Genomic DNA, 13,501 nt, shown 5'->3' with positions numbered 1-13,501 from the left:
ACAACAGGTGTAGCTAGTCAAATTTGGCAATTGGGTCCTACTTCGGAACGAGACGCGGTAGTTGGTTAGCGAAGCTGCGAGCTTTGCACAGTATCTAGCTTTTAGTTTCCAGAGCGTTTACCGCTTGCATCTTCACAGACATGGCACTTCAAAACATGTTCAGGATGTCTTAAGCTTCTGAATCTGCAACTCCTCCTAATTTTGACTCTAATGGTATCTTCCAGTCAATATATCGCTTAAAGCTGTGAATCCCATGAGATGCATAAAGTAACTGAAGATCTGGGTCAAAACCCTGGAAACTACGTGCCTAAACTTTTACATTCCTACCAGGGATCATGGGAACATGGGCATTTACCGGTCAATCAACAGCCCCTTAACATATTCTTTTCTCTACCTTTCATCACCATGTTTTCACTCCTCTGATCACCGGCAACGTTCGCATTCTCCGGCTGTGCCAACTACGGTGGAGTTTGTGGCAACAAAACAGCAGTATTCCTTAAAACGCGTAGGACAAGAAGACAATCGTAGGGCCACTGGATTATAAAATTTGCCGCTTTGGTTTTTCTCAGTAATCATTTGGGTGGACCGTGCTTAACCAGAAATTTGCATTCTTCATGTTACAATTTGTCTATCTACAACTAATTTTTCTTTGCATACTACACACATCAAACATACAGTTGATGGTCCACAGAAGGACAGCATTGAAGTCCTTGGATTATGGCCAAAAAGTCCTCCAACTTGCAAACTATGCAAGTGGACGTCAATTGATTGTTCGAAGCTCATGGGGTAAGGACAAAGTTAATAGCAAGCCTTGGGGAAGTTAGGCAAAGAGTGCTGATAAAGATCTGATGAGGCTTTCAGCTGGACCGCAACTCACGCCTTTGACAGAGCCCCGGCGGCGAACAGTAAATTCCTACGAGAGAACTGGTCCAAGAATGTGGAACATCAGCAGATTGAGTAAGAGGCTAAAATATTTCAAGTTTTAAAACAGGAAAATAGCCGATCGAGCAAATCCAAGCAAATTTACCTGCAATGCGTACACAGGAGTAGACTTGGTCGGCAAAGTTTTCAGTGATCTTAGTCTGCTTGTGTTTCCACTTCTGTTGATGCATGTCAATCAACTTCCATCAATCAAATCCACACATGGTCTCTTGACAATAAATTGTGCATGTGTGCATGAGTCTCCATATTTTCAAAGTTAAGCTGCAATCAAACTTAAGAGTAATAGCCCAATTCAGCAGCCTCTACTCAGCATCTAATTCAGACATCTGACCATTTACTTTGGACCACAAATCTCATCCAGACTGTTCAGTGTCGATTCATGATGTGTGTGGCTATCAGGAAAGCTGGTTCAAATGCATTAGTCCATTATTGATCCTCGACAACTTAGATTAGGGCCTTTAGTTGCTGTAATTACCCTTCTTACAAAAAGTTGCTACAATAATTTTTAATATGTACTTCAAATCATAATAGACCATCTCCCATGAAACAGACGCAAAATTTGCAGTCAATAAACTGAACTTACTTTTCTTCAGTTCTGGGAACTTTTGTGCTTGTAGTAACATCCCATAGTTTTACCGTGCAATCAGCAGAACCAGATGCAAGAAGAGTACCTTCACAGCTACAGTTCATAACCCAGATGTTAAGCAGCAGCCACCTAATACAGCAGATTGCAAGATGCCAAATTTTCAAGTATGTAAAATAAGCACCTGTAGGCAAGGGTCCAGACACAAGATGTGTGACCCATTAAAGGCGTAATGCATCGCCCACTCGAAACGTCCCACATCATGATTGTGCCATCTTCATCTCCAGAAGCCATGTAACGACCTTCTGGTGACATAGCCAAAGACAAAATCATACTCCGATGGCCGATAAAAATGCGTACGCATTCTCCGCTGGCTACATCCCACAATCGAACCGTTTTATCAGAAGAACCAGTGGCGATGTAGTTGCAGTTGGGATGCCATTGAACACACTGAAACAATAATTTGCATTATATAACATCTTTAAAAGCACCAATTACTCTGAACATCTAAATGTTCCCAAAAGATATGCATGTCCAGAAACATGATTACGTCTCACCACCGTTAAACTTCACACAAATTTTCAATCTTAGTAACGTACTTCACTCATCATTATCAAAATACCTTTTAGAGAGCATTCCTGAGATCCCCTATCTTAAGGACAGAAACACTGCACCTAGTCTGACACTGGGTGGAGATAAAACCGCTATTTCTGTTTGTCATTCGTTACAGAAGCGTGGAACAAGAATGAGCACCTACATAAAAAATAGATAAGTGGGCTTTCTATGGGGAATGACAATGACTTCTCTCCTAGACAATGCTAATCCATCAATTTACTATGCATCCATCAGCTTAGATAATTCAATAGTTTAATAAGCCCACTCGAAAAATGTAGGAGAGTGGGACCTGATTTTAAAGTGCAGCTATTTTCATCCATGCTTAAAAAGCAACTAAATAGTATCAATGGATCCAAGGAAATTCCTGTTTTTATGTCGATTCATCTGATTTGTCGGCTCAACAGAATCGTGCTTTATACGCAACTAAAAAAATGCCCAAATTTAGGATGTCACACACCAGTTTGTACCAAAAACGCTGAATGACCACAGTGACTACATTCAAATAGGTGAAATGTAATATCATAAAAGCTTACTCACATCAACATCAGACAAGTGTCCTGCCATTATCCTCAAGGGCTGAATTCTGTCCATAGACCATAGCCTCGCTGTTCTGTCATGTGAAGAGCTGGCAAAGTAATGCCCTGCTGGACTAAACTGAAACAGAAGAGGACAGAAAAGAATCAGATCTACCTTGCTTTTTGACATGAGATAGAGCATAAATGGTACATGGGAGCGTAATCTCTATCAGCATGACATGGAACAAATTTCAGGAGCGAGCTCAAGGAATATGTGGAATAAAGATGCCTTGCCTGAACATCCCATACAGGGTAGTTGTGGCCCTTGTAACACACAATATTAGCATTCAGTTTTGTGCTCCATAACCGAACTGTGACGTCAAAAAATCACCAATTAGAAGTCTCTAAAAATTAGTAGCCAGCAAACGGCGGAATAATAGAAAGCTGGACGCATATATGAGGATAGCATACTCGTGGAGTCAGCTGACGAGGTGAGAATAAAATCATCCAAAGGACTAAAAGTGGCAGAATGTATAGGGCCTGAATGACCCTGGAACAGGGTGTAAGATCTCCTCCCACCATTTGGCCCCACTACCTGTTCATTAGTGGTATCATTTTCACCCTGCAACATAGCTGATGCCAGCGCTATTTAGTAACCTGACCATGTTGCCAGAGAACCAGAAAACTGCAAATGTTTACACCAACTCACAAGTACCAGATTGCTGCCCTAGCTTTGCCATGTCCCAAACCTATGGATACACAATTATATGTTAGTAAAATTAGGATGAGAAGTAACAGCTTGCTATCTTTAGCATCAAGGTATTACGAAGAACCTTCAACGATGAGTCTGAAAATCCACCAGCGACCAAGGACCCATCTTGGGATATTGATGAACAATTTAAGCTGAAACATTCAGCATAGTCAAACATGTGAGCGCACATGAAGCATAACATACAGTACACTCTCAATTTGGTGGGACTAAGCTTACATAGCCATGCACGTACCAATTATGCGTGTTGATAAATGTATAAAAGCTGACAGATGGCAGCGCTGAACTACTCAACTGCACCCGGTTTCTCAAGTCTTCAAGTATGGATTGCTCAACCTCTGTTGACCTGACGAAGTAAATAGAATAATCAACACAAGCGGTAGGAAGGAATATCAATATCAGACAGACAACTTTAATTTCAATCCCCAAGTTCCACTTGTTAGCACGTCCTCGAAAAAAATGCATCATGTGAAATCCATAATGAATAAGTGCGAAGAACCATTATGTGATGCTATCTACAGGTTCTCCCCCATCACAATGCATACAATTAAATGGTAATCAATGACAGGTACTATTTTCTCCCACAATTCGACGACGCTTGGTGTCTTGATGGAAACGGAAAACTTGACCAGCTCTCCAGTACGAGATTTTAATACATAAGCAATCCTTGCATTTCTTTCTCAAGCTCTCTTCTTCTTTGATTGATGAAGACCAACCCTACTTGCACCATCCATTTAAACCACTATGTAGCACAATAAATCTCTCAAATTAGACACCAAAGGAATCCAGTGGCTTGATGTTAGACACATCAATCAAGCTACATAATGAGAAATGAAACTTAACAAGGGGCTTTGGAAAGTACATTACTGGCAAAGCAAGCTCTGGTTTGACTCGTGGCGCCACAGATACAACATTAGGCTCTGGGCGCATATTTTTCCCAGCTGCACCTGCACCCTTGTCCTTTTTTGACTTTTTGACTGAAGTACTTTGCTTTCCCCCTTCTCCTGACCTTTTCTGAATCATAAAGGCACATTAGTACCAAGTACAAGAATAATCAAGATTTTGCTGCTAACACTCAGCAACTAAAGGTGTTGTTGTAGTTTGAAGGTTGAGATCAGATGAAATTTTCCACATATCCACACAAGCATGAAGTAAAAATAACAGAAGATGGATACCTTAATGTCATCCAAGTCTCCCTCTTTGGTTTCTCCATTGGCCTTCTCAGATTCTAAATGTGGATTTCCAGCCTTCTCCAGGCGATCCTCCAAAGAATCTTCAAGCAACTACATTCAATGTACAATAACCGTAAAGGCTTTCCTCAGACTAATTAAAAGACTTAATCCAATCAACAATAAAACAACTTGTCTTATTAATTATACTTGTGATAATTTTCTTGTTAAGAGTTAAAGACAGTTGACCAGAGGTGACATCTGATGAATGACAAGCAAAATGATAAATTGCAGCCAATGCCAACCTCTATTGATAAGAAAAAAACTCAAAGTACAAAGAAAGCACATAAACAAAGTGCAGCGACAGGCAAAAAACTCAAATGCATTATTAACCGACCCCCCACTGTATCTCTTTGTGACTTGCTTGATTAGCAGCATCCTCGATGGTAAACATCGTCTCTACTCCAACATCCTCAGAAATAGACATGGGCTGTCCAGGGGTAACTGCAAACATTTGGAACCAAAATGCACAAAATGATAATTACATTACATTTCGGAGAAAATATGAATGTTCAATGTGTTCAACAGTTTGGAGTTTACCTTGGAAGTTTATACGCTCGTTGATTATTCCAAGCATCGTCATAGATTGCGTCTTGTGAAGATATTGAAGTAGAAGCTCATAGGAATACTGAGAAAACAGACGTAAGATGTATCAGCTTCACTGATGAAACAACTACTTAGGGTTCAGCAAACCGGAAACAGTCTTATCCTTCTCTTTGCAAATAATTTGCACTTATAATGCATCAGTTGAGCAAAAGACCAAATAAATGTGTCACATTAAGAAGCATTTCAACTTGTCTTTACAGAACTCAACCACTCAGCCATCTCTCAGAAAGATGATTTCTATTCTATTTTCATTCCACTGATAGAACATGGCCATATAAATTGATATCATCACTATCTAGAGAAAGGTGTTAGGTGTGAATCTATCTATAAATACAAGACATTGCTCGGCCCATGATTTCCACTTAGAAGAATAAAAGTATTCAGCTACCAATCTCAACCACAGATCTTCCAGCAACCGGAATCTTCTCAACTATATCCACCAAATTCATCATATAAACATCCATAAAAGTCTAAAGTAGGCTCCAAAATCAACTAATTAGTGTAACATCCACCATTTCTATGCTACAATTGATCTTGAAGATTCATAAGAAATCAACAGATTGAGCAATTTCTTCCATTTCCCGCCTTGCAACTCTCAAAATGAATTAATGGGGAGTATGGACAGTGAATTACCTTACAAATCTTGATGTTAGCTTTTGTGTGCCTAAGATAATGGGCAAATTCCATCTCCTATGAGAAACAAAGAGTACCTCTTAGTGACAAATAGCGCTTAAAGACCAAATATGAGATTTGGAAATGTAATAACCTCCAAATGAGATGGGGAAAGGACTCCTTCCAACTTCAGAAGGTCTGCAGAGTGCATCATCACATGGTCCTCGCGGAAGCTATTGAAAAAGGTTCGTGCTGGAGACATCAACAGTGGAATGTGAAATGCACGTGGATGATGTGACTAAAGAGGCAGACATGGAGCCTAACAACCCATTGCACAGCGGAAAAAAGAAACACCAATTCATATATATATATATATATATATGTATGTATATATATATGTATGTATGTATGTATAGAGAGAGAGAAAGAGAGAGGAGGAGGAGGAGCAGGGAAAGCATGCAACTTTCAGCTTAAGAGCAAACAAATGAGGAACAAAAAGAGAGAACCTACCTTCTTGAAGATGTCCTTGTGCAATCAAATCCATAAAACAATGAATAAATACTGGATAAAGAACACGCAGCAACTCATGCTGCACGATTTAATAACATATATTAACAAAAAGAAAAATAAGGGGAGCTTAAATAAAAGCTATCCAAAAAAGATATGACCTTGTACAAATCAAGGGAGCTGTCCGCCCACGTCCTTAGTTTGCCATATCCATCATGGTATCGCACCGGACAGCTTTCAGACCTACTAAGACAAAAGCATCTATAATTAGTGGAAACTTGGAGAGTATGGACTTATGAGGTGAAATGCCTCATCTCCTATGATTCTACAAATTCTCGCTTCAACTATACACATATTCCATTTCACAGTTGTCAACTTTAAGCAGTAAGAATAAGCAAAGGAAGCAGCTAACCACAAATCCTGATGTAGCCTTCATTGTGTCATTGTGAAAAATTAAGCATTCTCAGAAAAGGCAAACAGTCAAGTCAGTAGCTTTCCAATAAGAACTATCATCGAGTAAGAATTTGTAGAGGGTGCTCTTGTGATCTTGCCTCAGCAATTGAGCAAGAAAACTAGGCTTGTGATTATTAACATACACATAGTGCTAAGTGTGTATCTGTGTATCTTGAATTCAATTTACTTTTTATTTAGGTACTGCTATGAGAAAGAGAAAAGTATAGATGAGCTTCACTAAAACAGGCATACATAGTTGTTATCCTGATTCAACTTAGCCGCTTGTTCAATCTTTTTCAATCTGGACAAAGTTTAAAAATTTCTTCATCTTAGATACTTTTAAGTTGTTCATCCACGGGTCCTCCTAGACTGACTTAACACTTAGGTCTTTCGCATGTTCATGCATTGTCATGACCCATCATATGATTATCTGCACAAATTGGCTCGTACCACTAATGGCAACTTTCTGGGCCCAAGCAAAATATGTTTTCCCCCCTTTTTAACAAAATTCAAGTTCCTAAACGGTAATAGAACATTAAAAATACAACTCAAATTGAATGCAAAAGAAAAAAGAAAACATCAGCAATCCATCCTATAATTACATCGAACAAGCACCAGAAACAGATGCAATCCTCACGGTACACAACAAATTAGAGAGCAAAAACACGACAAAGGCGCTATTTTTCGTGCCTCGACACGTACACGCACATCCTAAAATGACATAAAGAGATAAAAGGCTATCACAAAAGCAAGAGGGCATTACTCGGTGAAGGAGTGGACGAGCTTGGCAATCTCAGGGTCAGCGAGCGAATTTCTGTTGCGGTCGCCGGCCTTGCTCGGCGGCTGCTGCTGCTGCTGCTGCTGCTGGAGCTCTTCTTGGAAAACGAGCTCGGCTTGCTTGAAACCCCTCTTCTTCAGATACGCCGTCACGAGCTTATCTATGTCCTCCTCGTCCATTGCTTCCCCACTTTCCAAAGGAGAACAACAGAAAAGCGAGGGCTGGATCTGTAGTAGCTGTCCGGTACGCAGAAGCTTGTGTAAGTTGCGAGTGTTTCCGGATGCAAAAATCGCAACTTGCGAGCAACGGAGAAGGACGACGACGACGACCTGGGTTTGCTCTGCTGAACGAAAGGCGATGATTATGAGCATGAAGCCGTTTTGCATGTAAAACGGCGGCGTTTGGCGACGGAAGCCCATTGGCCCAATTTACCATGAAGCAGGCCCAATACGAACTTCAAAAGTACAAAAGAGGTAATGTTTGGGCCGGAAAGCCAGCTTTTCATGAAGAAGCCCATCGGCCCAATTTAGCAGAAGCAGGCCCAATACGAACTTCAAAAGTACAAAAGAGGTTTCAAGGAGTGGAAATTACTCGGCGAAGAACGGATACACCACCATCAGGCAAGAATCGGCAGACAAATCACAACAAATACAACCATCCACGTCTTTCCGGACCCCAAAAAGCCGTGTGGAACTCGCAGACATGTACAAAAGTGAAGATTTTCCTTTGGACCATATGATCGAAACGCGAAATTCCATCAAAGGGAAAGCTACAGAAGAGAAAGCTTGTACCTGACCCGGTCCGGTGCGCGATGCGTGCCGGGAGAAGGAGGTAGAATCGGCCAAACATGTACCCTCGCTTTGCCCTTGGGCGGAATCCGTATGGTCCGACCCTAACCTCAAAGCCCAAAAACTTTGGTAGAAGGGGTTACTCGAATCGATCCATGGTTGGTCTAATTTCATCAATAATTGGAAGGAATTACCTGAATATGATGTGGAAGGCCCGTAACAACAAGAATTTCAGAGGAGTTAAGCCAAATTTTGTCCAAGAACTGCAAACCCTGTGACTGATTGGGTTGCGCGGGCCTTGTTTGGGCCCCGCTGGCTGAAGCCCAGTTTATGACATAAATAAGAAATCATATTATGACCACAAAAAAAAAATTAAATAAATAATTTGGTTATACCACTCAAAATCACAAACCATACCCACGAGTCACAACACATTTACCTCAAACTGATTTTCATCTCGCAAGAATCACAAACTAGTATTCCGATCCAAATCTAAAATACCCAATTAAAAAGCATACGTGTCATCACACGTAGATTGTTATACGACACTTAATCTTACTCTTAAATAGCTCATAAGTATATTTAGCATTTCAAGGTGATGGATTCATTGAACTTACCGAACACATAGAAACACGACCAGTCACGATGCACGCATGTAGGACATTCACGATTTTCGGGACCCAAAACTGATAATTTTCCTCGTTTATCTCAGGATCTACACAGTTGTTGACCCTTTCTCGACATTGTAAAGGAAAGAACGGGGATGGCTTGCGTGCTTGCTCGTTTTGTTGGGTTCGGTAGGATCACGTGTGGGACACAATCCCCTCAAGAAAATGGGAGGGACAAATGAGAATGCTTGACTTCATGAGATGTTTTATCTATTTTAAATGAACCTTTATCGACATAATTGTCGAACGGGCAGAAGAGAGAGAGAGAGAGAGAGAGAGAGAGGAAAAAAGTCCATCCTTTGCCCGAATAATGTATTTATTGACCCGATCAAGACTTGACGATGGCTGTTTTGGTGCCACAGATAATGTTATTTCCTAGACTCCACCAAGACTTTGGGCGATGGCTACTTTCGCTTGGGGTTAGCCTAGCCTCCACGGGCAAAACATAGTGTGAACTGATAGCTCAAAAGTCAAGAAGACGTGCGCCCGATGGAAAGAGGAAAATGGCAAGAGTAGGTTAGGTGAAGATGGTGATGTAGTCCTCCGCGTCACCAACCGTGATGCGTGGAGAAAAGTGTTCAAAAAATCTTAAACATTTTATATTAATACCGATTCAATTCTAAATCTTTTAATTATGTCAATTTAGTCTATTCGATCAATTTTAATTGACAAACGCTGAGGTGGACGTCGATTGTCTTACGTCGATCGGTCAAGATCGACGAAGATAATTTTTTTCAATATTTTTTTGTTTTTAACAAATTTTGTGGCCTTTTCTTTCTTTTTTCTTTACTTTTTATTAGGTTTTGGAGAGAGGGACAGTGAGGGCGTCACGACCCTCAGGCAAGGCCGGCCCTTTGTCTAAAAAATCAAAACAAAGTAAAAAAAAAGTAGAAAAAAATTACTAAAAATGCTCTAAAAATATAAAAAAATATTTTTAAAAAAAATACTTATATCAACGCCAATCGTGCCACGTAGGACAATTTGCGTCAACGTCAGCGATCTTCGGCCAAAATTGGCCGATTGAACTCACTAGGCACAAACGCAAAAGGTTTATGACTAAATTGATATAATGAAAATGTTTAAGACTGAATTGATACAAATGCAAAAAGTTTAGGACTTTCTGGATACTTTTCGTGCCATGTGTGTGATTGAGCTCATCGTTTTCAGACAGCGAAGATGAACTTTTCCACGGAAGGTGAGCACGAGGTGACTCCGAACGTGACCGTGGAAAGATGGCAGGGAATTCCTTGGATTGACTTGGTGGGAATTCATCAAGTCCTTCAAGTCGAATCGCCTTTAGTTCTGTCTAACCACACAGATCATTAGGCGGAGTCCCAACAGTCGGTCATTGGTCAATTAGTTTTGTAAAGCTGATCCTAACTTGCTCCTCTTTTTTCTTTGCCCGTCGAAGTAATCCGCAGCAAAAGTTGAAAAGAAACAATGGAAAGTTCGAGGACTGAGGTAAAGCAAAGCATCTTGAGGACCGCATGCGCAGATGAGAGGCAACTTTAGTGTAAAGATTTCAGGAGAATCAATGGTGGTGCCTGAATAAATCCCAAGGTTTTTAAGAGCACTAACGGAATGGTGAGTAGCTTACCTTTCAACATACAGTGTTCTCATTGAGCAGGCATTTTTTTGAAGCTTAAAAGAAGGGTCCACGTAAAGAAAGGAATGTGTTTAGCCAAAGTTACAGATCCCCAGGGGTTTGCCGAGTTCATCTTCACTGCAAGGACTCTCATGGATCTCCGCGGCTGCCGAGTTCGGTTTGCCATCACGGTCCGATCCAAGAGGAGATCATGGGCGAAAGGTGTGTTTGCACTGGTTGGCGATGAATGGAGATTTGGGTCGAGGTGTCTTGATGTGGAAAGAAAGCTGAATAAAAGGGATAACACCTAACCCCGAATTAACACATGATTGGGTAGATTGTTGAGATACAAGTATGTGTTACATTAAAAAAGTATCACGTCGAAAAATTAATGTGATGAGGAGTGTTGATAAAATATGGTCGAATGGGATGAGCAAAGAAATCAGACTACGAAGCGTGATATCACTCTCTTTAAGGAATTATTTGCTCCACAACGTTGCTAATGGTTACCGGCAAAAATCCTCCAGTATATAACAGAGTTTCAAGTGAGAATATTAGATAGCAATTCTAATATTTCTTCAAGAACTCTCTAGGAAACAATAAAAAAAGGAATGCTCTATCTCTCTTGTGTTTCAAGAACGAAAATTGAAAGTGAAGAAGTAAAACTGAAAATTGAACAGAATACTTGAATGTATAACGAGAAATGAACACACCTTTTCACATCCGAAAAGTAGTTAATTCTCATGCAACTCTTTATGTCCAAAATAGTTTATTCGATTGCACCTTTTCATTTTTTGAATATAGTTTTTGTACGAAAAATTGCAACTTTTGTGTCTAATAACGGATAATTCAGTCATACCTCTTCATATTCGAAACCGTACATCCAATTATATCTTTTCATGTCCGAATCGGTAGTTATTTTCGAACCGACACAAACATTTCAAAGGTTACAAGGGTGTTAGTTTAGTAATTACGTCCAAACAGACATAAATCTTCCAAAAGATAAAAGAGTGTCTTTTATCTATGAACAATCACACTTTTCCAATGAGTCACGAAATTTATTTATATAATAGTAATTTTGAAATAATAAATAAAAAATAATTGTTGAATAGAGTCAATTCCGGAAAGTGCTAAGTGCGCCTAATAATCACGCACGCACCCCTGCGTGGGTATAGTGGGGTGAAGCCCACTTGCCTATTTCTTTCTTTGAAAGATTATATTAGCATTCTAACTAATAAACTGACTTGCTCTATACCTTTCATCTTACGTGGGATGCAAAAAAAAGGCAATATTTTGTTTATTTTTTAAACAAACTTAACAAGGAGCAGTTAATATATCATAACTAGCTCATAATTAATTGATTTAAGTTTTTAATGTAATTAAATATAACTAGATATGTTAACGGATTCAACTTGAGCTCAAACTTGAACTAAGACTGTACCTCTTGGCAATTTTCCTAGATAAAGGCATCAAGATTCTATTGCGCGCTCTCTACACTAGGTATGGGTCTAGATTATTGACGATAAGAGTTGGCTGCCTATCACAAAGAGAGCTTGGTTTATAATGTTGGGAAATTATATTTGATTTTGAAGGAAACAAAACTTACATACTTTGAAAAGACTTTGATTTATACTTTGAGGATTTACTACAAATATATCTCTACACCTCTTGTACGTAATGTGTTTACAGCTTTATTTTGATAGAAGCGGATATGATTTGTGGCAGAGGCAGATTCATACGAGATTTATATGGAGAGATACATTTTGATCTTCATTTAATCCTCATTGATTATTCAATTTTATTCTTAATTGTTTAGCAAGTTAAATTTCCCTCACTAACGGTTAATTATCTAATTAAGATTGCACTTCTATGTTAAATTGATTGACACCAATCACAAAGATGTTCTCATTACTTTCCATATGAGTAGTCTTGATTAGCAATCATCCATAGATAATTTCCTTTCTTAAAAGCTTGATTTAAGGATTCTAGGATTCGATTGTATAGGCGAGCAAATCTTCTCAAATCTCTGATTCCTCTCACCTCAATAACTCACGTTCTTTATTCGATAATCAACCAATGGCTAACATTGGAGATTGATCCTTGGAGTGGTTCTATCCAGCGAGAAGCTTGGAAGACAAGGAGTATATAAAGAGCACCAAGTTCGAAGAAAAGTGAGAGAGATCAAGAGTTCATTATCCTTACTCAAGAGAGCTTTACTTATTCAAAATTGTCTACTTGAGCATTTAATTGAAAATTTTGTAAGAGGTGTATACAGAGTTAAGTATATAGAGTGAGACAGCCATAGTAGAGGCAGCACTCGCTCCTGCGGATGTGTTTATGGTCAAGCAATCACATCTTTCTATAATCTCTTATTTTATTATATAGAGGAATATAGCCAGTAGGCTGTTAATGTGAGAGAGTAGACGTAAGCTTTACCAAAAGCCAAACCACTATAATATCTTGTGCATCGTTTTCTACTCTTTACTTGCCTCTATTAACTGTTTTGTAGAAGCACTACACGGGTATGTTAACTACTTTTGCTCATATCAAATTTGTTTATTAGATTTTTACATTATTTTATCAAGTTTGATTACAATCACCTATTCATCTTCTCTAGGTGATAGTTCTAGCCTAACAACATATAGTAGCTAGTGCTTAAAGAAAAAATCAAGCATTACATGGAGTGGTGGTGCTTGTCCCCGATTGGGATGATGGGGGCATTAGTGGCATCGCATTAAAGTTATAAGTCTGTTTGTTTTACGAAAAATGAATAATTTAAAACAATATTTTCAAAAAAATAATTACTTGTATCACTTGAAATAATTAGTTAATAAAAATAGTTTTCATTATC

General features: G+C 39.2%; 1 protein-coding gene across 4 annotated transcripts; it reads right to left on the bottom strand.

Moving 5' to 3' along the window:
• Positions 1 to 596: 596 nt before the first annotated feature.
• LOC115736188 (transcription initiation factor TFIID subunit 5) lies at positions 597 to 7,968 on the bottom strand. Of its 4 annotated transcripts, none has more exons than XM_030667743.2 (19): positions 7,595 to 7,968; positions 6,540 to 6,624; positions 6,382 to 6,460; positions 6,026 to 6,123; positions 5,893 to 5,949; positions 5,194 to 5,281; positions 4,991 to 5,097; positions 4,600 to 4,707; positions 4,287 to 4,438; positions 3,660 to 3,770; positions 3,489 to 3,558; positions 3,365 to 3,404; positions 3,127 to 3,288; positions 2,950 to 3,026; positions 2,678 to 2,794; positions 1,710 to 1,975; positions 1,526 to 1,621; positions 1,028 to 1,100; positions 597 to 924 (listed from the first exon to the last, which is right to left on the bottom strand). In XM_030667743.2, the coding sequence occupies exons 1-19, from the start codon at positions 7,786 to 7,788 to the stop codon at positions 874 to 876; spliced, it is 2,031 nt and encodes a 676-aa protein (XP_030523603.1). In that variant the 5' UTR covers positions 7,789 to 7,968; the 3' UTR covers positions 597 to 873. The 4 variants fall into 4 exon arrangements, 3 of the variants coding, with proteins under 3 accessions (XP_030523603.1, XP_030523604.1, XP_030523605.1); XM_030667744.2 differs by having other exon boundaries at positions 3,489 to 3,561; positions 3,663 to 3,770; XM_030667745.2 differs by having other exon boundaries at positions 6,540 to 6,621; positions 7,595 to 7,967.
• Positions 7,969 to 13,501: the final 5,533 nt, after the last annotated feature.

Source organism: Rhodamnia argentea, chromosome 4 (genome assembly GCF_020921035.1).
Source record: "Rhodamnia argentea isolate NSW1041297 chromosome 4, ASM2092103v1, whole genome shotgun sequence".
Lineage (NCBI taxonomy): Eukaryota > Viridiplantae > Streptophyta > Magnoliopsida > Myrtales > Myrtaceae > Rhodamnia > Rhodamnia argentea.
This window is presented reverse-complemented; position numbering and strand designations above follow the sequence as displayed.

What these genes read in the sequence shown, in the direction of transcription:
- LOC115736188 (XM_030667743.2), bottom strand. Translation starts at nt 7,788, where the DNA reads ATGGACGAGGAGGACATAGATAAGCTCGTGACGGCGTATCTGAAGAAG. An exon ending in TTTCCCCATCTCATTTGGAG is followed by an intron (nt 5,950 to 6,025) that starts GTTATTACATTT and finishes TGTTTCTCATAG; the next exon opens with GAGATGGAATTTGCCCATTA. An exon ending in ACAAAGAGATACAGTGGGGG is followed by an intron (nt 4,708 to 4,990) that starts GTCGGTTAATAA and finishes CATTGAATGTAG; the next exon opens with TTGCTTGAAGATTCTTTGGA.